General features: G+C 41.7%; 3 protein-coding genes across 6 annotated transcripts in view; 1 reads left to right on the forward strand and 2 right to left on the reverse strand.

The window, feature by feature from the left end:
* Positions 1-2,305: 2,305 nt before the first annotated feature.
* TMEM230 (transmembrane protein 230) lies at positions 2,306-9,679 on the reverse strand. Of its 4 annotated transcripts, none has more exons than XM_061208234.1 (5): positions 9,572-9,679; positions 9,063-9,160; positions 7,503-7,623; positions 6,041-6,163; positions 2,306-3,397 (listed from the first exon to the last, which is right to left on the reverse strand). In XM_061208234.1, exons 3-5 carry the CDS (start codon positions 7,599-7,601, stop codon positions 3,257-3,259), a joined length of 363 nt encoding a protein of 120 aa, XP_061064217.1. In that variant the 5' UTR covers positions 7,602-7,623; positions 9,063-9,160; positions 9,572-9,679; the 3' UTR covers positions 2,306-3,256. The 4 variants fall into 4 exon arrangements, with proteins under 4 accessions (XP_061064217.1, XP_061064218.1, XP_061064216.1 ...); XM_061208235.1 differs by lacking the exon at positions 9,572-9,679 and adding an exon at positions 9,395-9,559; XM_061208233.1 differs by lacking the exon at positions 9,063-9,160.
* A 530-nt stretch (positions 9,680-10,209) lies between these two features.
* On the reverse strand, positions 10,210-15,985 carry PCNA (proliferating cell nuclear antigen). Its single transcript, XM_061208358.1, has 6 exons — positions 15,562-15,985; positions 14,600-14,697; positions 14,370-14,437; positions 13,059-13,253; positions 11,607-11,730; positions 10,210-11,519 (listed from the first exon to the last, which is right to left on the reverse strand). The coding sequence occupies exons 1-6, from the start codon at positions 15,780-15,782 to the stop codon at positions 11,440-11,442; spliced, it is 786 nt and encodes a 261-aa protein (XP_061064341.1). The 5' UTR covers positions 15,783-15,985; the 3' UTR covers positions 10,210-11,439.
* Positions 15,986-23,644: 7,659 nt separating this feature from the next.
* CDS2 (CDP-diacylglycerol synthase 2) overlaps positions 23,645-24,559 on the forward strand; it is a 62,727-nt gene continuing 61,812 nt past the window's right edge. The window contains exon 1 of the mRNA XM_061208767.1: positions 23,645-23,996. Coding sequence (XP_061064750.1) covers positions 23,940-23,996 — 57 coding nt within the window. The 5' untranslated portion in view covers positions 23,645-23,939. The remainder of the gene's footprint in view (positions 23,997-24,559) is intronic.

A 24,559-nucleotide genomic window follows, 5' to 3' on the forward strand; every position in this document is an offset into this window, starting at 1 on the left:
GAATCAAATGGTACCAGCCCATCTGTCTGTACCTCAAAGGAACACCGTGTCCTGGGACAGAAACACACTCTTGACCTTGATTCTTCATTCAATAAACCTAAATCCCCACAAGCACTGTGCTAGACTTTGTGGGACTGTAAGACACACTCTTTGCCCTTAATGAAGAAAACTAGAAGGTTTGGTACAAAAGTAACCAAGCAGTGGTGGGGACTGCAGTGAACTGGAGAACTCTGCTCAAAGCTGCTTCACTACTACTTTGCTCCAGTTGGTTGCCTCTCAGCAAGAAAAATCTACTGATTTTCCAGGAAAAGCCCCAAATCAAGATCAGGTGAACTTTACCATTTTTAAAACAATTCTGGCCAACATCTGTGGCCACTAGTTTGCAACCTCTGCTCCTCACAGACCAAGTCTTATCCTTTCCTATTGTACCCTCAGCACCTAAAATTCTGGGCAGAAAGGAAGCAATCAATATGCTTCTGGCACATTGACCAGGTGAAGCTTATCCAGAAGAAATGGGTCTGAAACTGCCATCACATGTAGAATAGCTGATGCAACTGGGGAGGATTTAGCTTTGGAAATGACTGAGAGACATAATTATTGTTGCAAATAAGAAAATCCTTATATTGGACTTCCCTGGTGGCACAGTGGTTAAGAATCAATGCAGGGGACACGGGTTTGAGCCTTGGTCCAGGAAGATCCCACATGCTGCAGAGCAACTGAACCCGTGTGCCACAACTACTGAGTCTGTGCTCTAGAGCCCGTGAGCCACAACTACTGAGCCCCCGTGCCACAACTACTGAAGCCCGTGTGCCTAGAGCCCGTGCTCCGCAATGAAGAGAAGCCGCTGCAATGAGAAGCCCATGCACCGCAACGAAGAGTAGCCCCTGCTCGATGCAACTAAAGAAAGCCCGCGCACAGCAACGAAGACCCAGTGCAGCCAATAAATAAATAAATAAATAGAAAATCTTTATAAAGCTAGGGCACATGGTTTGGCCAACACTTCAGAAGGAGCGGGGAGGCTGCTTTTAGATAAAATATACATTTGACAATTGACCTTGGTTCCCGTTAATCCTATCCATCCCTCTGCCCTCCATTCTTTTACTTGTCCAGCCCCTAAAGGCATTTGGCTTTCATACTTGGTAAGGGAAATTGAGGCTTTGCTTAAATGTGAGTCCCAAATATCAACTTATTACCTAAGAATCTTACCCAACTCAGGGTTTTTCCAAGTATTAAAATGAAATAGAGGGACATCCCTGGTGGTCCAGTGGGTAAGACTCCACATTCCCAAGGCAGGGGGCCCGGGTTCAATCCCTGGTCGGGGAACTAAGATCCCACAAGCCACATGATGCAGCCAAAAAAAAAAAAAGGATGTGGCTGATCTCTGTGGATACGGCAAGATAGATACACAAAATAGAGTAAGTGGGAAACAAATTATGGAGCTATACAATGGGAGTCCGAGTTTTCGTTTTTGTTTTTTGAAAAAAGGATAGATATGTGCTTAGAACATTTCTAGAAGGGTATACAAGAAACTTAATTAGACAACCTTGGGAATGGACTGTTTACTCTCCCCACCATTCCATTTTGATTTTTTTCCCCCCTTACTAGCAGCATCATTACCCTTATAAAAAGGACCAAATAATTTAGTTTGGCCAAAACCTTCTGGTCTTAGCTTTGCTTTGCAAACAAACACTGCCCAGGATAAAGCTTTATATACTTCCTCACATCTTCACTGTCAAGGCCCAAGAACTTTAATTAGACTACCGGACTCCCCAGCCTACCCTCCCATTACCAAATGCACCTAACCTTGAAGGCTACTTCCGATTACCCTCTCTTTGTCTCTCACTTCCTGAATCCTAGCCTAGCTTTTTTTCCCATTTGTACTCACTCCGTGGGTGATCTCATCCAGCCCCATGGCCCTTAGATATTGCCCCAACACTGACTCCCAAATTTCTAACTATAGCATAGACTCCCTTCCTGAACTTCAAACTGCACATTGCAATTGCCTACTCAACATCTCCACTTGGATGTCAAGTAGACATCTAAATTTAATACATCCAAAGTTGAAGTCATCTTCCCTAATAACCTTGCTCTACCCACAGCCCTCCAAATCTCAGCTAATGGCACTTGCAGGCTTCTAATCATCCAAGTCCATAACTTCAGAGTAAAAGAATGACTGGAAAACAGTCTAATGCACAATGCCAGTTATCTAAAAATGAAGGTAGTCCTAGGTATTGGGATCAAAGATATCATATAATCACTAAAACGTTTTCTAAAATCGGTTTAAAGTTATCTTTTAAGCCTAGGATTTAGATTTTGACATTTTAATTTCTTTTGAATACAAGCCATTTTTTGCAAGCTAGGAAACAGAATCAAACTAAGGCAGTCTTGTCCTCTAGAGATCCAGGCCAGTTCTTACAATCTTCAGCAGAATGACATCATAATATGAGGTGCTAACAACAGGGTTAAAAACTATAAATAATAACCACTTATCTACATTTTTTCCTTAGGAAACAGCCAAAAGTCTCATCCTTAAAGGTATGATATACAGAACATCTAGATTTACAAAGGACAGAATGATCCAAATTATACGCTGGCCAACCTGTCAGTGAACCAGATCAGAGCTGGCCAAGGACTGGTGAACAGAGAATGTGTTTACAGTTTGAAAATTTGCTCTGAGGTTTAAAAAATTCCTAGTTGTTGTTAATAAGAAAGCAAGTAAAAAATATTATAGATGCACCCCACTGATATTTGATTTTGCCACGGTTTTCCACTAGAACACAAAGTTAGAATATGGGGATAAGACACTTACATATTTTCAAAATAAATTACTTAGTAATAAGAAATCTGACATACTGCGTTCTTCCATTTGCCACAAGAACATACTGACAATGAGGACTATTTAAAAGAATGTTCAACTCTAAAAAGGGTGGTGGCAGCAACACATTACACTACAGAATAACCTCCCACTTTCCCATACAATTAACATTGCTACTTTTCATGATACACATTCACGTGGAAAAACTTGTCAGGAGCTTTTGCCAGGGCCAGGAGATGAAAAATAGAGACTGTCCTGATGACATGGATAGTTGTAAGCTCAGTTAACATCTTTAGGATGGACCCATAAAATCTGGCCACTGTTTTGTTAAACATCTGCAAATCGCAGAACTCCTTAGCCCTTAGCCATAGTATCTGCTCAATGTCTTAAAGGTGGGCTCAGTCCCATCTGTGACTCTTTTCTTCAGGGCTGAGGTGTGTGCTAGTCATCAAAGTCTGGAATGTCATCATAGGAGTATCCCCGGTAGCCTTTGGATGCATAGTAGGCGATGCGCAGGTGGTAAAATCCTGGCAGGAACACCAGGATGCCAATGATCAGGACGGGAACGGCCCGGTCTGCCCCCTGGTGGCAGAAGGAGGCAAACACATCAGTACCACGCAAGTTATAAATTTTAAAATAAAATAAAGCCATGGGTCCAATCCATAGATCAGTTATCACATACTTTTCAGAGCACTTTCTTTTGGTAATACACTACCAAGACAAAAGGTTTACATCTCTTTGCCTCCCTATCAATTGCAGAAAAACTACAAAGTACTAAAAATTATAAAGAAATTATCCATGTTCAACCATAGGTATCTACTTCCCATAAAGAAACCAGAGCTCCTTAGAGAAATGGCTGTCTAGGAGTTGAGGGGGCAGGGAATGTACAGATGGGCCTGGGATAATCTGCTGGGCCAGAAAACAAGAAAGCTATCAAAGGTTAACCTGGGTCAGCTTTAAAAGACAGGAGTAGGGGACTTCCCTGGTGGCACAGTGGTTAACACTCCACACTCCCAATGCAGGGGGCTTGGGTTTGATCCCTGGTCAGGGAACTAGATCCCACATGCATGATGCAACGAACTGCCACAACTAAGGAGCCCACCTGCCACAACTAAGACCCAGCACAACCAAATGAAGAAAGAAAGAAATATTTAAAAAAAAAAAGACAGGAGTAACCTGAAGAGGCTCCTACTGACCAAATATGGGACAATTTATATGCTAAAAAGAATATAGACAGTTGACTGAAGCACAAATATGTAAAAAGATGATAAGCTTACAGTGATACTAACAATTCTTTGGTTACCTTTTGAGGTTGCTAGGTGTATTTTTATAAAAATTTGATAATTAAAGAGAAATAATCAAACATTTTTCCTACCTTCACTATACACATTGTATTTCAGGGTAACCAAATAATGGTTTTGATAAAGTTCCAGAAGAATTTTCGCTGACAAACGTGGAAAATGATAGAACTGGATTCATTAGTGAAAAGGGTAATTCATTTTATGATAAATCAATTAGGCTGAAGACACTTGAACCCAGTAATCAATCTTAATATCAACTAAAAATTAGGACAACCATTTTGCGCCTCCTAATGTAATGCTATAGCAATGGTTCTCAAAATGTGGTCCATGGAACACCAGCATCACCTGGGAACTTGTTAGAAATGCAAATTCTCACGCCTCACCCTAGACCTACAAAACTGGAATCTCTGGGAGCAGGGTCAAGGAACCTGTGTGTTAACAAGTCTGCCAAGTGATTCTGATAGACGCTGAAGTTTGAGAACCCATGTGCAATAGCAAATACACAGCACCCCCTATGAAATATTCTTTCTAAAACAAAACTAAAGTAGAACTAAATCTAAGCAAGTCCCTAAATCTAACAGTATGCAAGAAATATGAGGAATAGAAAAACAGGTAAATGCTATCAAGACAACACCCCTAGATTAATGTAAAAACTGTTAGAGATGCACACTTACAGATTTACCAGCAAATGTAAATCTGATATTTGCTTTAGTATACAGGAAAAAAAGTTGGGGATAGATGAAACAAAACATTCATAATTGTTGATGCCTAGTTGTAGATACACGGTGGGGGTTCATATTATTCCATCTACTTCTGTTTTGTTTGAAATGTCTGCAATAATAGTGAAAAGAACTCCAAACTAAAAACCAAAACAATCTATTAGGTGATTTTCTTAATTAACACCTTTATCCTTATTTATAAAGTAGTCTTTTATAAAGCACACAAGGTGAAGTGATATTTGTTGCATGTGGATCTCACCTCCACTCTCAATTTTTACATCATTAATAGAATCTTGACTATACCCCTGGGATTAACAATGCATGTTGCAATGAAAGTTAACTGAAGGCACAGTCCTGAAGTTAGATGTTCAAATTTAGACAGCACCAAGCATGCCTCTGGTGGCCACATAATAGTTTAGGACCTAAGGCAAATTGGGTACAGGTCTCAAAAGCCAAATGTAGCCATTTTATTGTGACAGTGTTAATATTCCCAGTTTCAAGGATAATGCCCACAGTTTTAGCTCTTGGCTTTGTTCCTTCTGCAGACCAATGTGACCATCATCCCCTGGCCTGGTGTGTGTTGAAGAACAGATGTGAACTATGGTCAGTATTACTTTAGAACAATTTAGATGCTGTATATAAGCATCTGTATACAATCCAAAAGAAAGAACCACCAAAAACTACTTTAGGTTTCTAAGGTATCATACTGAAGCTCAATAGGAACTCCAACCAAATCCAATTTAAGAAAGATCTGATCTATGAGCCAAAAGTCCTGGCTGGGTCAGTGGCCCCAGACCTATATAAGCCTCACTGCTTCTCCCCAAACACTAACTACAGTAGTATAACTGCAAAGTTATAATAACAGCATTCTACTCCAGTTATAGCCTTTATCAGTCAGGAATGCTCAAAGCTAGGCTCAGTTTTGCTGTTCCAAACTAAGATGGTGGGAAAATTGCCCAACATCTCAGAGGGAAAATTTGCCTACCTGCCACACCCACCTCATAGGAACAGTGGGAGAAGTTTGTTGAAGCTCAAAGGAAGAAATATGTCTTGTTATCTGAGAACAAAATCTAAAAAAAAAACCCTTTTCTCCTTTCTGCTGGCATATGCTGTACTCAATATGAATATAAAACTGAATATAAAAATGTGAGTCCTGGCTCACATTTTAAACATCTCATGGCAATCCCACAAGCCCCTCAGCTTACCCCTTTGCTGATATAGCCTGCCAGCAGGAGGGAGCCTATGATAATGAGGAAGGCACCAATCAAAAACAGCACCGTAGCAAGCGCAATGGCCTTATATGGAATCTTAGGAGGGCTTTTCTTAAACTGAAAGAGAAACAAAAAAAGACAAGGAAGAGCATTATGAATATACCAGGGCTCAGACACTTTAAAGCAGAGAGGATAAGAGGAACCAATCTTGGTGTGTCTTGAAGTAAGTCCTACTACCCAATGCAGCTCTGGGAGAGAAAGGAAAAGGACTGGCAGGAGATGAAGCTCTAGTTATTGCTCTAACAATAACTTGAGGGAGGGAGTCCCAGAATGTTATTCTTTCTCGTTTTAGTCTCATTCCACAGACCATTCATTGTACCGTAAAAAAAATTATTTTCTTACAAAAACAAAAGACACTTTATGGTCATTCATTGATTAGACATGTTTTTCATAAACGTGTCTTGGCACACGGAAGGCTGTACTAATCTACAAGGATTAAGAGTGTACATCATGCTCTGGAAAATAAGAAAGAAAATAAGTGATTTCTGGCATTCAGAGTTAACCTGGCATATAGTCAAAGGTTTTAAAAAAAACTTTTTCTAAAGCATTAGTTGCCTGCCCCACAAGGCAAATAATCTGCCTTATTAACAAGTTCAATTCAAGGTTAAGACTCAGAGACAAATTCCTAAGGTTTGGCTCATGGTTGTGTCTGACCTAACTGACTGGAAGCTTCCCAGATGCACTTAAAAAACAACAACAACAAAAAAAAAACCCCAAAACTCTCTCCTTCAAGTGTGGGTCCAAAAAGTACAAAGAATAATTGATTTGTTTATATTTAAAAGGATGGGTTCCTGACACTTCCTCTTCGGTCCTGGTTCCACCTAAAATATTCTATTCTAAAGGGAAGTGGGCAAAAGGAGATGCTACACCATTAACTATTTTATAAACAATGATCAGGGTAGGACACAAACTTAATAAATATTCTCTGTTTTACTTACTGTTTGCCACAAAGAATACCTTTAATAAATTGGATCTCATGACATCAGCAAAGAAGGAAGATTCCCACAATCTGCTGGCTTTAGCAGTTAGTTTCTCCTTTAAAAGATGAACTGGTGGTTTTGACTGAAGTGTAAACAAACTGATGACACAGTCTTTAAAAAATTCTACTTAACAAAAGACAATCTGATTATTTCCAGATAAACTACACAGAATTTGCAACTACTGAACTCTGGCATTACAACTAAAATTTCTTAGACAATATTTATATTGGTTCGAAACTGCTCTGCCAAGGTCCTTCCTTCTGCAGGCTATGGCTGAAAATCTCAGAGCAGAGTTTCTTTCCTGCTGCTCCCTCTAATATCTAGGGACAGTGAGCAAAACCTCTACCTGGAAGGTTTCCCTGCTAACTCAGCAGAAACAGAGCCAGCCAATCTCATCAGGTCCCTTCTGCATTTACCTGAAGGTCAATGTAGCCATCGTCTGTACTGGAGAGCCTTGAGTATTTCACTTTACTACTGGGGATTCCAGTAGCCAGGTTGGTACGAGACGGCATCATAACACGCTGACACAGTTACAGTCTGAAAACAAAGAAAAGTATTATTGTCTGCAGGCTACAACAATGTGTTTGTTATACGTACTGGAGTTCTGGGCTGCAATGTCATACTAGCAACTGGCAATTTAGGGTCCATTGCTCTTAGAACCTGATATTCATTTGACAAGTGAAAGCATTCTCATTATGCATCTACTCTGATTTGTCCTGGTAGAATAAGAATCAAGACATTTGCCAAGAACCAGACCTCATGTTTATGTTGCCACCAATGTTTCTCTGCCTCCTAATTTTTCCAAAGTCACATGGTGAGTAGATGAAAGGGTGGTGACTTAAATCCAAGTCCATCTGGCATTTCAACCATTCTGCTATAGTATAGTATTGCTTGTCCCCCGTCCCTGCTTCCAGAAAAAGCAAGAGGAGCGTATACTCAAGTGATTCTCTTATTTGTCAGGGAGAGAGGAGAGAGGGTGGGAAATGGAATACATTCACATCAGCATTTTGCCTATTTCCCTCTGATAGATATCATCCTTTTAATACAAAAGATCTGTAAAACTTCTTGTTGTAAATTTGGATAAGCTACTGGCTACCAGTGTTGTACCAGGGTCCTCTGATTTGCCTGCCTCTCTGCTCCACCCCAAGCACTGAAAGCAGCGATTGCACTTTCCAGGTTACTTCTACAGCTACATTAAAAACAAACAAATAAACAAAAAACCCTGAATAAATACCTGGTTTTTGTTCAAAATAGTCAAAGCTGACTCCAGTAATGAAATCACGGTTATTATGTCACCAGTTTAAACACAGTAGATAAGATTAAAAAACAATGACATTTAAATTGAAAAACATTTGTAATTTGTGTACTTTTCCTCCATAAAATCACAAAGTTATGTGAATGAAACAAGTAAATTTTGATCATGAAGCTATTTGATTTCTAAAAGTGAAACATATCTTTAAAAAAAGAAAATTAAGTATTTCAATAAGGGCAACATAAAAAAAAAACATAAAACATAAAGACCGGCCTTCCTCTGGTATGACATTTTGCAAATAATCATCATCATTATAATGGCAGTTAACAATTACCTAGTATTAAGTGACGGGTACTGTTTTAAGTGCTTTATATATACTTAAAACTGAATGTTAATGAGCTGTTTCAACTGGCCCGCAGTCAACCTAAATTAACTAGCATTATAAAGGAATTGGTGCTAAATGCTCATGTCCCTTTTTAGTAATTATATACTGGAGCAGAAATCAAGTATTGAAAAAATAAGAGTATGCTTACTTACATGCTTTTCTAAAAGGGTTAGATCAAATTCCATCAAATACTATGTTTTTAGGTGTTGCGATCCCGACTACACGATAATCTAAATTTAATTCTATAAAACTTAAAGTCCAAACTACCAATAAGTGGGGGGTTTGAGAGCATTTAATCACCTCTGATTTGTATTAGTCTTAAAAAAATAGTTTACATACTCTGACATTAACTTCATACACCGCATCAAAACATAAAAAAGCGCAGGGCGTGAAGGAGAGGGGAGACGAATGCTTATTGGTAGCAAAGAGTAATAATCCTAAAAGAGGGGAAAGGAAAAAAGTAAATCAATGTTTTCCGGTACCAGCCCAAGTTCCCAACAGGCTTTTTTACCAGCCTCAACGCAACCCCAAAATTTCCTCAGCACTTGAATGCTGCAAGAATTTTGAAAGCATCAGCAAAGCACTTAGCACAGTGCCTCGCACTACGCGCCTCTACACACTACTTCCCTGCCCGCCTCCAGACCGAGCCAACAAGAGAAATAAGGACCAACATGATTTTAGAAGGAAAACAAAATCCAGTTTCTGGAAAAAGGCCAGCCGTGCCCCGGGAAGGCGAACGCTCCACACCGAGGACGCGGGGCTTGATTTCGGCAGGGAGCGCAGTCTGGGCCACGCCGCGAACCTGAGTCGAGCTCTTCCGCCCACGCCCCGCCGCACGCACGCCTTACCGGAGCCCGGGCCAGGCCGCCCGCGCGCAGACAGCTAGCTCACGGTTCGCAGCAGGCGAGCCGGAGACCTCACAGTACGCCTCCCCCACTGCCTCCCCGCCCCAGACCAGCTGGGAGCCGGAAATGGCGTGTCGGAAGGCAGCACGCCGGACGTGGCGTCACCGGGAGCGACACCTCCTCGTTCCACTCCCCGTCCGGTTTCGGGCGTGTGCTCGGATTGTTAGGGCTACGCAGAGGGAGCGCGCCCCGTGGGGTTTCGGGAGGCGCAGTGGGGTGGGCTGGCTGCCGACCACCTCCGCCGCGGCGGGCGAGTGCCTAGGTAACCGGGCCGCTTGGGTCACAGGTCCAGGGCTAGCCGGCTATGTGTTTCTTTCTGGCCCCTAGGGTAGTGTAGGGAGCTCAGTGGCGCCTCGAGCGGCGGAAGCCGAGCCGGCCAAGCTCCCTGAAGGCCGGAGCTGTCAGGTCTCCCTATGCCCAGAGAAGGCCGCCTTCCCGGGCCGCGCCGCAGTCTCTGCCGCCCTATACCCCACCCGCTACTCTCGAGTAGCCCCACATTCTTGCGCTTCAGTTTCCCGCTCCTCGTCTTCAGGCCTTATCCCGGTAAGGTCTGGCCACAAGGGACATTTTGCAACACGTGAAACTTTTTAAAATGTCGAGCTTTATTAAAGTATAATTTACATATGATAAAGTACAATTGGATTAGTTTTGACAGATGCATATAGTCTTGGAGCCATCATCACAACGTAGATAAAATATTTTCATCACTCCAAAAATTTCCATCAGGCCCCTTTGCAGCCAATATCCTTCTCCAACCCCAGGCACACAGAGGTAATGAATAGTTACCTACTGGATACAGTGAGTTCTACCGTCACTGCAAGTACGACAGAAATCTGTCATTTAATCCACCAAACACAAAATACACCAGAAAAAAGGACTACAATAAAGGAATTCTCAATATGCAGCATGCCAACTTGTGACCTTGTAGCACAATTACTGCTGGGCCTTTTTCACTTTCTTGGTTGAATCCAACATCCATGGAATTTAAGCCACCTTCATCCTTTAAGGGAATAAGTCCCCACAAAAGGCTACTTACACTAGAGAAATTATTTTTGCACAGACATACTCCTTGGGACCTATCAGATCTACTAAAACTTCCAAGACTCCTGTACAAGGCTCCCTAGGCTAATGAAACACTGCCCTGTAACAATGCTAGTCTTATAAAGCTGACAGAACTTTGGGTACATTAAGCTTCTGTAAAGTGTTAGTTTCTGCTAGCAAAAATGACAAAATATTATATATTTGTTCTACTCTCCCCTTTTCATTTCTTGAGCTCAAGTCAGAATACCAAAATAAGTTTGGCAAATGAATCCCCCAAAATACTTTGTCACCTGCTGTATTTGGAATACTTTTTATCACTGTATCTGATGTCATATCAACCTGCTCTAGACTGAAAAAATAAGCTCATTTACGTGAGCTGCTTGAATTGTGAATTCTCTAGGATACTTGCAACCATCGTGGTCCAAATGAAGGCACTGTCCTGTGATGCTTGAAATTCAAATGACTTTTATTTAAATTGAAAACAATACTTAAAACTGCATTTAGAGTCAAAACCCTTTTGTTTATAAAAATTATAAGGAGTATTCCTAGGTAAGGCGAAGTTATTACTAGGTTAACAAGACCAGATTTGACTTTGGACTTTACTCTTTGAACAAACTGTAGAGAATGGAGAAAAAAAACAGTTATTTACAGAAAACAATATCTACATATGTACTCAGAGGTACAAAGACAAAAGAGACTTAAGTATGTGCTGGCATCTCAGAAGCAGTTCTCAAAGAGCTTAGTTTTATTTCCTTGAATTTTAAGAATGTCTAAGATCCTTCTTCATCCTCGATCTTGGGAGCCAAATAGTACTTTAAATGTCCCATATCAGCAATTTTATACTCTACGACTGAAAGAAAACAGGAATATAATTAATTACTGAGAAGTACCACATACACTACCTACAAAACAAGATTCAACAAGTTTATTATCTTACCAAGGGGTACATCTGCAGACATACTGAGTGTTACGGTAGGAGAGAGTGGAGTGGCTTTTGTAAAGAAGTTCAGGTACCTCAGTGCAAAAGTTAGCTGAACTGGTTCATTCATCTCTATGGTAACCTTAGGGGGAAAACAAAAGATTCATCATACTGAAAAACATCAAGAAAGCTACAACCCATTCATTTCTAATATACATTGACAAATGACTTAGTTTCTTCAACATATAAAATTGTAATAGAGGGAAAATGAAATTGAAGCGAGAACCAATGGACTAAAAGAAATTTAAGAAGCGTATCTCAATGAACTGTAATGTACGGACCTTATTAAAATCTTGATTCAAACAAACTGAAATAACCAAGTAAGTAGGAACAGTGAAAAATTCCTTAATATAATTTTCTTAGATGTCATAAAATGTTTACACTACGAATAAATTAAAATATTTATGAGTGAATTTTTTCCTTTTTTAAAAATTTCTAGCTGCGCGGCTTTCGGGATGTTAGTTCCCGACAAGGGATCGAACCCACACCCTCGTCAGTGAAAGTGCGGAGTCCTAAGCACTGGACCGCCAGAGAATTCCCTATGGGTTAAGTAACATTTGAGAGAAGAACAAAAATCAAGATTGGCAGGGGAGTGAAATGTAATTTAGGAGAAAAGAATCAGCCCCTGGAGTTTTGTTACTAATATATGTATTTTTAAACTCTATTTAAAAGTTAATATAAGGATTACATAAGAACTCACAACAGCTAGATTTTCCCCTCAACTAGATCCTATTAGGTTGCTCAATTATTTGGTAAAAACATAGTACGTACCTCCAGAAAGCTAAAGCTAGCCTTGCAATCCTATCCTTAAGAGTAAGTGTGGGTTTGATACACAAACCCATTGTTCTACAGTTTATAAAGGTTGCACTAAATTTGCATTCCCTTCTCACAAATTTAAGTTAGATGGCATCTATAAGATCACTTGCAGATTTCAAAAGTTTCAATTCTCACATATTATTTACTTGGAAATGCAAATTCTGTTTTTCTTTAGAGCTTTCTTTAATTTTAGCAATTACCTTGCTAAAGACTGAATGTTTGTGGCCCCCACCACCACCCCAACTCACGTTAAAATCAAATTCCCAATATGGTGGTATTGGAGGTGGGTCCTTTGGGAGGTGCTTAGCGTTAGGAAGGCAGAGCCCTCATGAATGGGATTAATGCCCTTATAAAGAGACCCCAGAGAACTCCCTTGCCCCTTCCACCATGTAAGAAGGCTGCTGTCTGTGAACCAAGAAGCAGGCCCTCGTTAGACACCAAATCTGCCAGCTTCCGAATCTCCAAAACTGTGAATAAACTTCCGTTGTTTATAAGCCACTCAGTCTATGGTATTTTGTTACAGAAGCCTTAGCAGACTAAGACATAACCTAATATTCTTCTTCAAAATATTTTGTTTACTTAAAAACTACTTACAGCCTCCTCTTCTTTATCAACATTACTCGTTTGTGACAACTTAATATTTCCATTTCCAAGTTCTCCACTTGCAGAAAATTTCACTCCATCTTTTGCACAGGAAATTACAACAGCATCTCCAATATGACTGAGATCTCGGCATATACGTGCAAATTCACCAGAAGGCATCTTTACTACACAGCTGTACTCTTGTTCCTATAAAACAAATTTAAATGTCATGGAAATGAAAGATTTGGCACCCTCACTTTCTGAAGACTCAGCATCTAAACAAGAACTCAGAATTCAAGATTTTCTGATTACTTTGAAATATCACTCATTGTGTAATTTCTTAACACTCTAACCACTCAAAAAATAAATGCAGATATAAAACAAGTATGCTGTAAGAATAACCATACTAAGAAAACAAATTAGAGCTTAAACTTTTAACAGTAAATGCACTATCCCGGGAACAAGAGCCTCCACCTTATCACCCTACAGTAGGGCTAAATCAAGAGGCCATTAGGGTATGGCATACAGTGATGATGGCGCAAACAGGTCTGCTTTCCAAAACAAGAGAATATGATGTTAGGCATTTTAAACATCCGAACACCTCTTCTCACTTTTGATGTTGATAAACCTAACCATAATGAATTTCTGCTAAAATAGCTTTAAAATCTTCTCTCAATAAAAATCAAGCACTTGGGTTTCCCTGGTGGCACAGTGGTTAAGAATCTGCCTGCCAATGCAGGGGACACAGGTTCAAGCCCTGGTCCGGGAAGATCCCACATGCCGTGGAACAACTAAGCCCGTGCGCCACAACTACTGAGCCTGTGCTCTAGAGCCCGCAAGCCACAACTACTGAACCCAAGTACCACAACTACTGAAGCCTGCACACCTAAAGCCCATGCTCCACAACAAGAGAAGCCACCTCAGCGAGAAGCCTGCACACCGCAATGAAGAATAGCCCCCCTCTCCCCAGCTAGAGAAAAGCCCACACGCAGCAATGAAGACCAAACGCAGCCAAAAATAAAGATCTACAAAAAAACAAAAAAAAAATCAAGCACTCTAGGAATAATAATTTTAAAAAAGATGCAGAGGTTAATGTAAATATTCACTTGGCAGAAATAAATTCAAACTAATGAGCCACTGTAGAACACCATAACTTAATAAAATGACAAATACGTCAGTCTTAAATACCCCACTCTGGAACATGCATGAGCAGTTATACAGAAAAAGTTCTGTTAGGAAGTAGAGTTTAAATTATTATATTAATATATCTTCTGTAACTATCATGACTGCACAGTATGCTCAATCAGAAATTTTGATACTCACTGGAATTCCAAGTTGTTCAACATCTAAATCCATTAACTTCATTTCATAGTCTGAAACCTTTTCTTGATCTACCAAAAGAAACCAAATGTTGAAGAACATGTAAGTTTACAACTATCAGGTATATTTTACAGTCATCACAAACATTATCTTAAATTTCTCTCAGCCTTGGGAAATACTGACACTACACTTTAATTTCTTCTAGCATAAGTCAGTAGAAGGGTGCGACTTACTTGGAGCTTCAAATACTAGTGCCAAGGTGTCCGCGTTATCTTCAGCCCTTAGTGTAATGATGTCTTCATTGCCAGCACATTTCAGTATTTTGGACATGCTAGAACACAGAAGAACAAAGGGTTTAAAATCAACAAATTAAAACCAGGAGGTACCACTTTTAACCATTAGACCATCTGCCGAATTGGTGAGTTAGAGAAACGTACTCCAGGGGCATGTGTAAGCCGGTCCAGCCATTTGGAATGCAATCTGGTAGTATTTATACTTAAACTAAACAGCCCCCCCACCAAGAGCAATTTCACTTCTGTATATAAATAAAACAGCAGTATTTTATGAACTGCAAATCCCTTTGGTTGGTGAAGTAAATTATTGGGCCAATGATCTTTAAAAACGATTTAATAAACCTGTTAAAACACACTGCATGTAGTACGGGTAAATATTTCTCACAAGTTTTAAGATTTAAACATGTGTATGTACTAGACAAGTAGTGGTCAAAAGTTGAAAGCACTGCCCTGGAGAAAATTTTCCTCAAACCGGGATCTTGGGGTGCTCACCGCAACTCAGTAGTAAAAGAAATACTCTTGGCCCTAGTTAGGGCGAAAGAACTAGGACACACTATAAAGCAGTTAAAGTCAACCAGGACCAAGGTTTCTCATCCGAGGCCGCCTGCACTTAATGACCAAAGAGCTCTGCAACAGTCTTTTCCTGGCATCGTAAAGAAGTCCGTCATTTTCCCGCCACCACCCGCTTTGTGACTTTGGCGCGGAAAGAGCCGGTTCGCGCTGCAGCCAGCGCGGGCTTTCCGAACCGCGCGTTCTGCTGGGTCCCGCCCCACCGGTGCCGCAGGCCAATGAGAAGGCGCAGATGGCCCACTCCAGCCAATGAGGGCCCGGCTCGCAGGCGCTCCCGCCAAGAGCCAGAGAGGGTGGATTAGGGCCCGGCTATCCGCTGCTTAGGGGCTCACCTGGTGAGGTTCACGCCCATGGCCAAGTTGCGGTCGCAGCGGTACGTGTCGAAGCCCTCGGAGCGCAGGGTGAGCTGCACCAAGGAGACATGGGACGAGTCCATGCTCTGCAGGTTCACGCCGCTCGAGCTGATGTCCCAGCAGGCCTCGTTGATGAGGTCCTTAAGCGCCTCAAGCACCTTCTTCAAGATGGAGCCCTGGACCAGGCGCGCCTCGAACATGGTGGCGGAGTCGCAACGACACGGCTGCTGGCGGAAGGAAGGTGGAAGGTGTAGCCGGCTCAGGCTTCAGAAGATGAGAGCGAGCTGGAGAACTGACTCACGAATGCTTGACACGGAGAAAGCCCACAACCAGCCCGCCGCGCCTGCAGCAGTTTAATACTGCCGCGTCTGCGAGCGCGCGCTACGACCCCGCGCCCCTCGTGGAGACGTCACCACGCTGCCCCGCCTGCTGCCTGGGCGGAGAGACTGCAGAGCCAATCGTGTCCCTGCTCCGCGCGAAGCCCGACCCGCCCCTAACATCTATTGGAGGGTGCGGACGTGGGGGCGGGGCATGAGCGTTGCGCCTTCTGAGGGCCGGCTGATAGGCGACCGGCGGGAATCCCCGCCTTTTTGTCACGTTCCGGAACCGGACGTTAGAAAAGTCCGGGCGAGCGTGAAGGTCAAGCCTAGAGTGGGGGGTTGTTGAACTGCGTCTTCGTGGTGCTTAATCTCCCTCTTGAGGGGTAGGGAATTTCCGGCCTCGAAAGTGAAACGCAAAGCCAGCCTGCTAGGAGGAAGAGCCACCTTGTAGCCTAAAGAGTGCTGCTTTAAGAGGTGTACAGTTATGATACAAAAAAAAAAGTTGTCTTGACCACCAGCTCTTAAACCTCCGCCGCATACACACCAAACTCGTATTATTTACCGTATGCAACTTTCTAAGCTTTTTTATATTCTCAACAAATATACTTCTTTTAAAAAAACAAATGAATTTATACCGTAGACACTTCTGCAAAGTACTTAATAAAGCATGTGTAATTTTATGCCAGGTACATGTTTCCTATATCAGCACCTCTTAAAAAGATGGCATAATATCCTACGTATGTAACCAATTTACAAAGTGCTTGTAATTTGGGCAACTCCTTGAAGTATTGCTGGATCGAAGAGCATACACATTAAAATTTTGATAAATGTTACTAAATTGACTTCTAAAAGATTGCAATTTACATTTCAGCCAAGACTACCAGCATGCTCATTTCGCCTAATTTTTCTTTCTATAGATATTAGCAAGCTCGTTTTTAAATCTGTGCTTGTGTGGAAATTTCAGTTTGCGTATTAAAAGATTGGTGCAAGTTGGGTATCGTTCATATAGTTCTTGACCACTGTCTTATTCTTATTGATTAAAAGGAGCACTTCATATATTAATAATCTTATTATTATAAATATCCCCCCTTTGTTTCTTTTTTGCTTTGTTTACAGCATTTCTCTTTAGTTGCTTCTAATATTTTACCTTGGTCTGTAGAATTCTTTAGTTTTTCTACCGTGTATCTTGGTGTGGATTTAGTTTTATTTTTCCTGTTCAGGGAATTTTGTATTCCTCAATCAGAAGATTCATGTATTTCATCAAGTCTAGAATATTGTCAACCATTATGCCTTCAAAGATTGCCTTTCCCTACTCTATTCTCTCCCTCTAGCATTTTTATTAGGTGTATCTATTTCACTGAATTTAAGGTACCTTAAATTGTAAGATGCTCCATTATTTTATGTAGCACAAGAAAATAAAATATCAAACTATCATATGATTTATCATTTAGAATGTCGATTTTGTAATTATCAAAAGAACTTTTAGACTTTTAAAAACATTTGTATATGGGCTTCCCTGGTGGCGCAGTGGTTGAGAATCTGCCTGCCAATGCAGGGGACACGGGTTCGAGCCCTGGTCTGGGAAGATCCCACATGCCACGGAGCAGCTGAGCCTGCGCGTCTGGAGCTTGTGCTCCGCAACGTGAGAGGTCCGCGCACCGCGATGAAGAGTGGCCCCCAATTGCCGTAACTAGAGAAAGCCCTCGCACAGAAACGAAGACACAACACAGCCATAAATAAATAAATAAATGGATCATCACATTAAAAAAAAAAAAAAAATTTGTATCATATATCACTCACGTGCATAATATGTACACACTATATATATATTGGTTAGAGCACTTGTAATATATCTTCACATGCAGTTTCTCACTCAGTTACTGATACTGCTGTTTTTCCATATATCATACTCTGCCGTCAAGGGTGTGGATGATGCAGCATTCTTAAGAGTGCTCCTCTATTGTCTCTGGAATTTCTTCCAAGTCTCTGCCACCCATTCGTAAATTTTGATACTAGCACTAACATCCTCTATGTAGGATCAATTATCCTTTTGCATACATCTTTATATCAAAACACAACGGTTTCATCTATTTGTAGGTATTTTCCTTTCCAGGTCCTTTTATTTTTTATTTATTTATTTTAAAAAATATTTATTTATTCATTTATTTATGGCTGCGTTGGGTCTTCGTTGCTGCGCATGGGCTTTCTCTAGTTGTGGTGAGCTGGGCTACTCTTCATTGCGGTGCTCAGGCTTCTCATTGCAGTGGCTTCTCTTGTTGCAGAGCATGGGCTCTAGGCGTGCGGGCTTCAGTAGTTGTGACGCACAGGCTCAGTAGTTGTGGCACATGGGCTTAGTTGCTCTGCGGCATGTGGGATCTTCCCAGACCAGGGCTCGAACCTATGTCCCCTGCATTGGCAGATTCTTAACCACTGCACCACCAGGGAAGTCCCTCCAGGTCCTTTTAGTGTATCAGTTCCTTTGCAAAATGTGGAATGTATTCATTCCTCCAGTGAGAAACATTTGCTTCACTAATAACGAATGTATACTCTACTACTCTGTTTCTGTGCTTTCTGCTTACATAATAACATTTTGGTTTAATGCCAAATCGAAGTGTGATTTGAAGGTATTTTAAATGGCAATTAAACTCCACCCATGACTTAAGAATGGCTATGACCTGTGGTCAGGGAAGGCCTTCTGTGGAGGTAGCAGTTTACCAGGGAAACTAGCTGTTTGGAGAGTGGGAGAAAGTATTCTACGCTTAAAGAATAACATGTTTAAAAAGGACAGCATGCTTAGAAAGTGTTCAGGTAGTAGTTTGTTTTAAAATTCAAAGCTTTTTTTATAAGTATTTTTCCCCAGTTTTATTGAGATGTAATTGACGTACAATAGGACTCAAAGATTGATGTGTCCGGAACACACTGAACAATGGGGAGAGTGGTGCAAGGTGAGGTTGCAAAGAGAGGCAGGGCTGAGGTCTTATAGCCCTTTACAAGCCCTCTATAAGTGAAAAGGAAAGTTTTCAAAAGAAGGTCTTTGGCATGAGACAATTTCTGGTTTTTTTAAAATTAATTAATTAATTAATTAATTAATGGCTGTATTGGGTCTTTGTTGCTGCTCACGGGCTTTCTCTAGTTGCGGACAGTGGGGGCTACTCTTCATTGCAGTGCGCGGGCTTCTCATCGCAGTGGCTTCTCTTGTTGTGGAGCACAGGCTCTAGGCGCGCAGGCTGCAGTAGTTGTGGCATGCAGGCTCAGTCGTTGTGGCACGCGGACTTAGTTGCTCCGCGGCATGTGGGATCTTCCCGGGCCAGGGATCGAACCCGTGTCCCCTGCATTGGCAGGTGGAGTCTTAACCACTGGGCCACCAGGGAAGTCCCCAATTTCTGTTTTAAGAGGATTACTTTAACAACTAGTAAAGGAGCTATTTCAATCAGTGAGAGAAAGAATGAATTAAATTATGACCAAACAATTCGTTAAACTTCTAGGAAAAAGTAAAGCTATAGACTCTTCCTAATAACTGTTTACTGAAATAATTTCCCGATAGATTAAATAATTAAAATTCAAATAAATGTAAACCCAATAAGAAATGGAAAAATATTTTGGTAAATATTTAAGAGATCTTGCTGTGGGCTTCTAAACATAAAAGGAAAAACACCCATAAAACATAAGGAATGACTACATAAGTTTTAAAACTTCAGTGTGCCTAAAAACTTGTGTTGGTTAATATACTTTGTTTCCACAACAGAGAACCCAATTCAAACTGAATAAAAAGGCACTTTATGTATCTAAACAAAATCCAGAGGTCCCTGGCTTCTAGTGCCTAAGGTCCAGTCTTAGTAAATGTATGAAAAATGGTTAGCATATTAATAAGCAAAGAAACATAAATTAAAGTGAGATAAAATTTTAATCTACTAAATTAATAAAACTTGTGTTAACACCCATTTCTTAGGAAGGATATAAGGAAGTGGGCACTGTCATGACTTGAAGATGAGAGTATAAATTGGTATAATTTTTCCAGTGGGAATTTGGAAATGTGTATGAAAATCCTTGGAATTTTTTATTTAGTCTTTGACACAGAAATTCAATCTATAGGATTTTTTTTTTTCCCAAAGAAGTAATCAGAGTTACTTACCAAGATGAGGGATGTTTAAGAATGTTTCTTATAGAATTATTAACAATTCCCCTGAAATTGGAAATAATCTTGAGGTCTAACAATATGGTCTTTGTTAAGTAAATTATGGTAAATCTGTAAGATGGAATACTATAAAGCCTTTCAAGTACCATTCTCAAATGGCATTTGATGTTAAAAAGTCGGGTTATGAAACAGTATAAACAATAGTATCCCAATTTTCTAAAATTATTATATCTGAGTGTAAGTGCACAGAAAATAGAATAAAAAGGCAATAATATGGATATTAACAGTAATTATCTATGGCTGATGCTACCACAAATGATCTTAATACTTTTCGTTATGCTTTTCTGCATTTCCCACAATTTCTTCATCAAACATGTATTGTTGGTCAGAAAATGTTAATGCATGCTGGGAGAGAAAAATGCTGTGAACTATTTAATATAATTTCTGGCAAATTTCTTTACAAGATGATATTACGTATTAAACTGAGTCTCATTCCTGGCTGCACATTAGACTCATCTGGGGAGCTTAACAAACCGAAAGAAACAAGCCTATTTCCTCTGGGTTCCATCTCTAGAGATTCTTATTTAGTTGGTCTAGGATAGGCCCTCCATTGGCATTTTTAGAAGCTCCCCAGGTAATTCTAATAAATAATTAGGACTGAAAAGTACTGTTTCAGCATGTGTGATCAATTGATGAATATTTATGCTTAAAGCCACCTGCACCTCCATATAGACTATTGGTTTGAAAAAGTAAGACCTATGCTTTGTCAGAGAAAAGACTGAAATTATAGTTTAGATGGACTGTCTAATAATCTAATAGGTCCACAAGTTTGTGGGAATGCAGGATTTGCATTTTTGAAACTTTAAGATGTTAGGCAGTTCTGCCTAGCCCATTCTCAATTCCATTTTGCATGTCATCTCATTAAACTGAATAAGAAGTTTTAGCTTTCTGAGAACACTTGTCAAGATAAGATCTAGAAAGGCAATATGAAGGACAAGAAAAAGAGCAGATCAAGTCTGTTTTTGTTTATGGACAATTTTTTTTTTTAATGTATTGTTTAAATAATTCATTGATTGACAGTTCTTCCCCTCTAAGAGAGGAAAAACACTATTCAGGGAACTGAAGAATTTTCTTGTCACTTGTCCCAATGCAGTTTTCAAATTATCAAGATGGTGGGAGGTGTTTTTATTATAGAATGATAATAATTATAGCAATACCTGCCCACTTATGCTGAGCCTGCAGTCAGCCTGCACACTCTGGGGGACTAAAAATCTCATGCTAGTTACCTATACTAATCTAAAAATAATGGTAGGAGTGCAATAGAAGGAGTGCAATGAAAAGAATCACCATATACAAGATATGTCACAAGCCTGGAAGAAATGACCCTAGAGGAAAGAGCTATTATGAAGTATTCTATTATTATGAGGTATTTCTATTGAAGGGAAAAATCAGGGGTAGAGGAGGAGGTGTAACGTAATGTAAAGGAACAAAATTCTTCTTTGGGCTGGAGGTGAGGGAATTTTTTTACTTTTAATTTCTTCCTACAGTTGAGGGAAAGGCTCTAAAGCTTGCCTAAAGACCTGTTAACGTGACTTCCAGAGGTCTGAATACCTGATCCCTGTTTACCACAGTACTGACTTCAGAATTGTACCTGGTCTGAGCTCCATTAGCTTGGGAGGGCTGAGTATGACAGATAAGAAGTTTGTTCGGGCCAAACTGTAGGGAGTTATCTACCTTAGTAATTATACTGTGCGTTCTGAAACTCTGATCTACGTGCACTGGTTCTCCAGTTAGGCTGTGTTTCAAAGCAAACAGCTGAGGTTCTAGGAGGACTGATGTGATGCTTACTCGGATGTGACCTTTCACAATTATGTTCCGTAAAGGTGAGAATCTGGTTACTAACACTTCCACCTGTCTTAAAGGATGACCTTGTGACTGTCTTTGTGTTGACATCCTTCTAGATCCTTTAGATAATAAACCTTGCTTAATTTACCCAAGAAGTGTCTGGTCTTTAGTTCAAGAGGTGATCACTGATATTAGTCAAAATGGTGGTCACACAGTCTCCAACAGATTAAGAGTTTTAAAATTACCATCAGCATGTTATTTACTTTTTAAAAATAATTTATTTTTTACTTTTTAAAGAATATTTATTTATTTATTTTGGCTGCGCCGGGTCTTAGTTGCAGGCATGCGGGATCTTCATTGCGGCATGCAGGCTCATAGTTGCGGCGTGCGGACTTCTTAGTTGCGGCATGCACGCGGGACCTAGTTCCCCACCAGGGATCGAACCCAGGTCCCCTGCATTGGGAGCTGGAGTCTTACCCACTGGACTACCAGGGAAGTCCCATGTTATTTACTTTTATAAATAAGATTAAAACAAAAGACAAAATAAAACAAAAGAGCACAGATTTCTCTAAATAAATTATGGCCTGAAGGGAGTGGTCTGTTTCTCTAAAAAAACCAAGTATTTGTGCGTTAATAGGGAACAAAGCATACCCTGAGTTAAGTGTTCCTCCATACCTATTTTACTGTCACTTTGAAGCAGTGTTATAGGCACTTGGGAATATACTTTTATAGAAATCAAGAAAATATAACACCCTTTTCAGAATTCTCACTACTTTCCCCAAATCTCACAGTTCAGGTCAAAATTGCTAACACAAAATTGCAACTCCTATGTGTGCAAATTTCTCTCCTTGTTAAATTACAATATGCTTAGGGAAGGGGCCCCATTTTATACTTGTCTTACATCACTTAAAGGCAGCGAACAGGAACTGCTGAAGGCAATGCTGAGCAACACAGATATTAACAATGAATTTAGGAAGGCCAGGAGTATGTTAAAGAGGGCGTTGGTAACAGATCTGTGTTCGTATTCTCAGTGGGCACTTTCTAGCCGTGAGACCTTGGTTAAATCATTTTCTTTCAGGAGAAACTTTAAATCTATTAAATAGGTACTTGGGATGCGTCAGGTACATAGGAGATCCGGCTGTGAACAAAGCAGGCAGCATTCCCGTCCAAAAAATATCCTTCAATAGTCCAGAAGAGAGAAAAGAAAGCTGAATAACCGTGGAAGACCCTAGCTGCAAAATGAAAATCATATCCACTTCCAAGCGTTGTACAGATAAAATGACATACATTAAAGAGATTACATAGTTCAGTGCCCAGCACATAATTAACGCTCACTAAATAGAAGATAACTTGGCAAAGCAACGCAGACTTAAGTTTGGCTTTCACTTCCTTATCACGTAATCTCCTCCTTTTACACAGGTGGGTTCCCCAGGCCTTTCCGCTCAGGGCCTAACAAGCGTCTGCTTATCAGTGAGAGGGAAGATCCCTGGCTATTGAAGACAAGAAGCCGAAGGCAGCAAGCAGTAGGCCGGCTGGAGCCTCGGGGCTGCAGCCCATGGCCCCCAGCAATCTGTTATCTCTAAGACCCGGGGCTCCAGTTCCCGAGCTCCCATTGACTAGTCTCCCTCAGAAACGCACGCCTTTTCCAGCCCTCTCATTCTGCTATCCAATGCACGCCTCTCCACTCCTCTCCGCTTGCCCCGCCCCCCGCCCCGCCTCCCTGACGGATTCGCGCCATTGGTGTATCTCCGGGGCTGTGATGGCCGCGGTGCGCGTGCGCGCTCGCTCGGGGCACTCCCGAGAGAAGGAGCTGGTGGGCCTGGGCTGGAGGAGGCTGGTCGCGCTCTGCCCGGGTGAAAGGGCGGTGGCTGCACCGGGCGGGGCCAAGTTCCAGGGCTGGCGGCCGGGCTGCGGTGGGGCCAGGAGCCGCTGCGAAGCTGCGCGCTGCTTAGGCGACGCGGGGCTGGCCGAGCAGAGTCCGCGCGCGCCCGCGCTGAGCTGCCGGCCCCGGCGGCTGCGCCACTCGGCCGCAGCGACGAAGCGCTGGTGTTTCCAGTATGACGGAGCTAAGGCAGAGGATGGCCCGCGAGCTGGACGCACCGCCCGAGGACAAGGTAGCGGCAGCATCGGGTGGGCGAGGCCGGGGCAGCGGAGTCCCCCGGAGGTCCGTGCGGGGGCGCGCGCAGAGGGGTCGTCTTGCCATCTGACTCTTCTGCGCGGCCGTCGGCGGCCCCGGGCCTGGTCGGCGGGAAGGGTCCTCGGGTGCTGGGCCCCGCGGAGCTCGCGGCAGGGTTCAGCTGGTCGGGGTCCCGGGGACATGGCTCTGGGGTCCAGTTGGGGGTGGTATCTCCGGGGCGCAGGAAGGAGAGCGCGGGGGGTTGCGCACGTCCGCAGCCCTCGCAGGGCTGGTTGCGGGGTCCTACGCCAATCCATCTCCCCGAGGCCTTCCTGGGTGTGAAGACGTCGAGACCCCGGAAAGACTCCTCTGAGCGTGACTTAGCCTCTCTGATCTTCTTTAAAATGTTATCTGGGGGTGGAGGTGTAACAAGACAAGGCCATGTGATTTGCCTGTTAGGAGATTTAAACCCCTTCTCGAAAGTTAAATCTGTTGGCTTTAAGCAGAGAAGTCTCTTAATTCATGCAGTCAGCAGGTGTTGGAAGGTATACTCCCCAAAGA

Source organism: Eubalaena glacialis, chromosome 13, assembly GCF_028564815.1.
Source record: "Eubalaena glacialis isolate mEubGla1 chromosome 13, mEubGla1.1.hap2.+ XY, whole genome shotgun sequence".
NCBI classification, from domain to species: Eukaryota; Metazoa; Chordata; class Mammalia; order Artiodactyla; family Balaenidae; genus Eubalaena; species Eubalaena glacialis.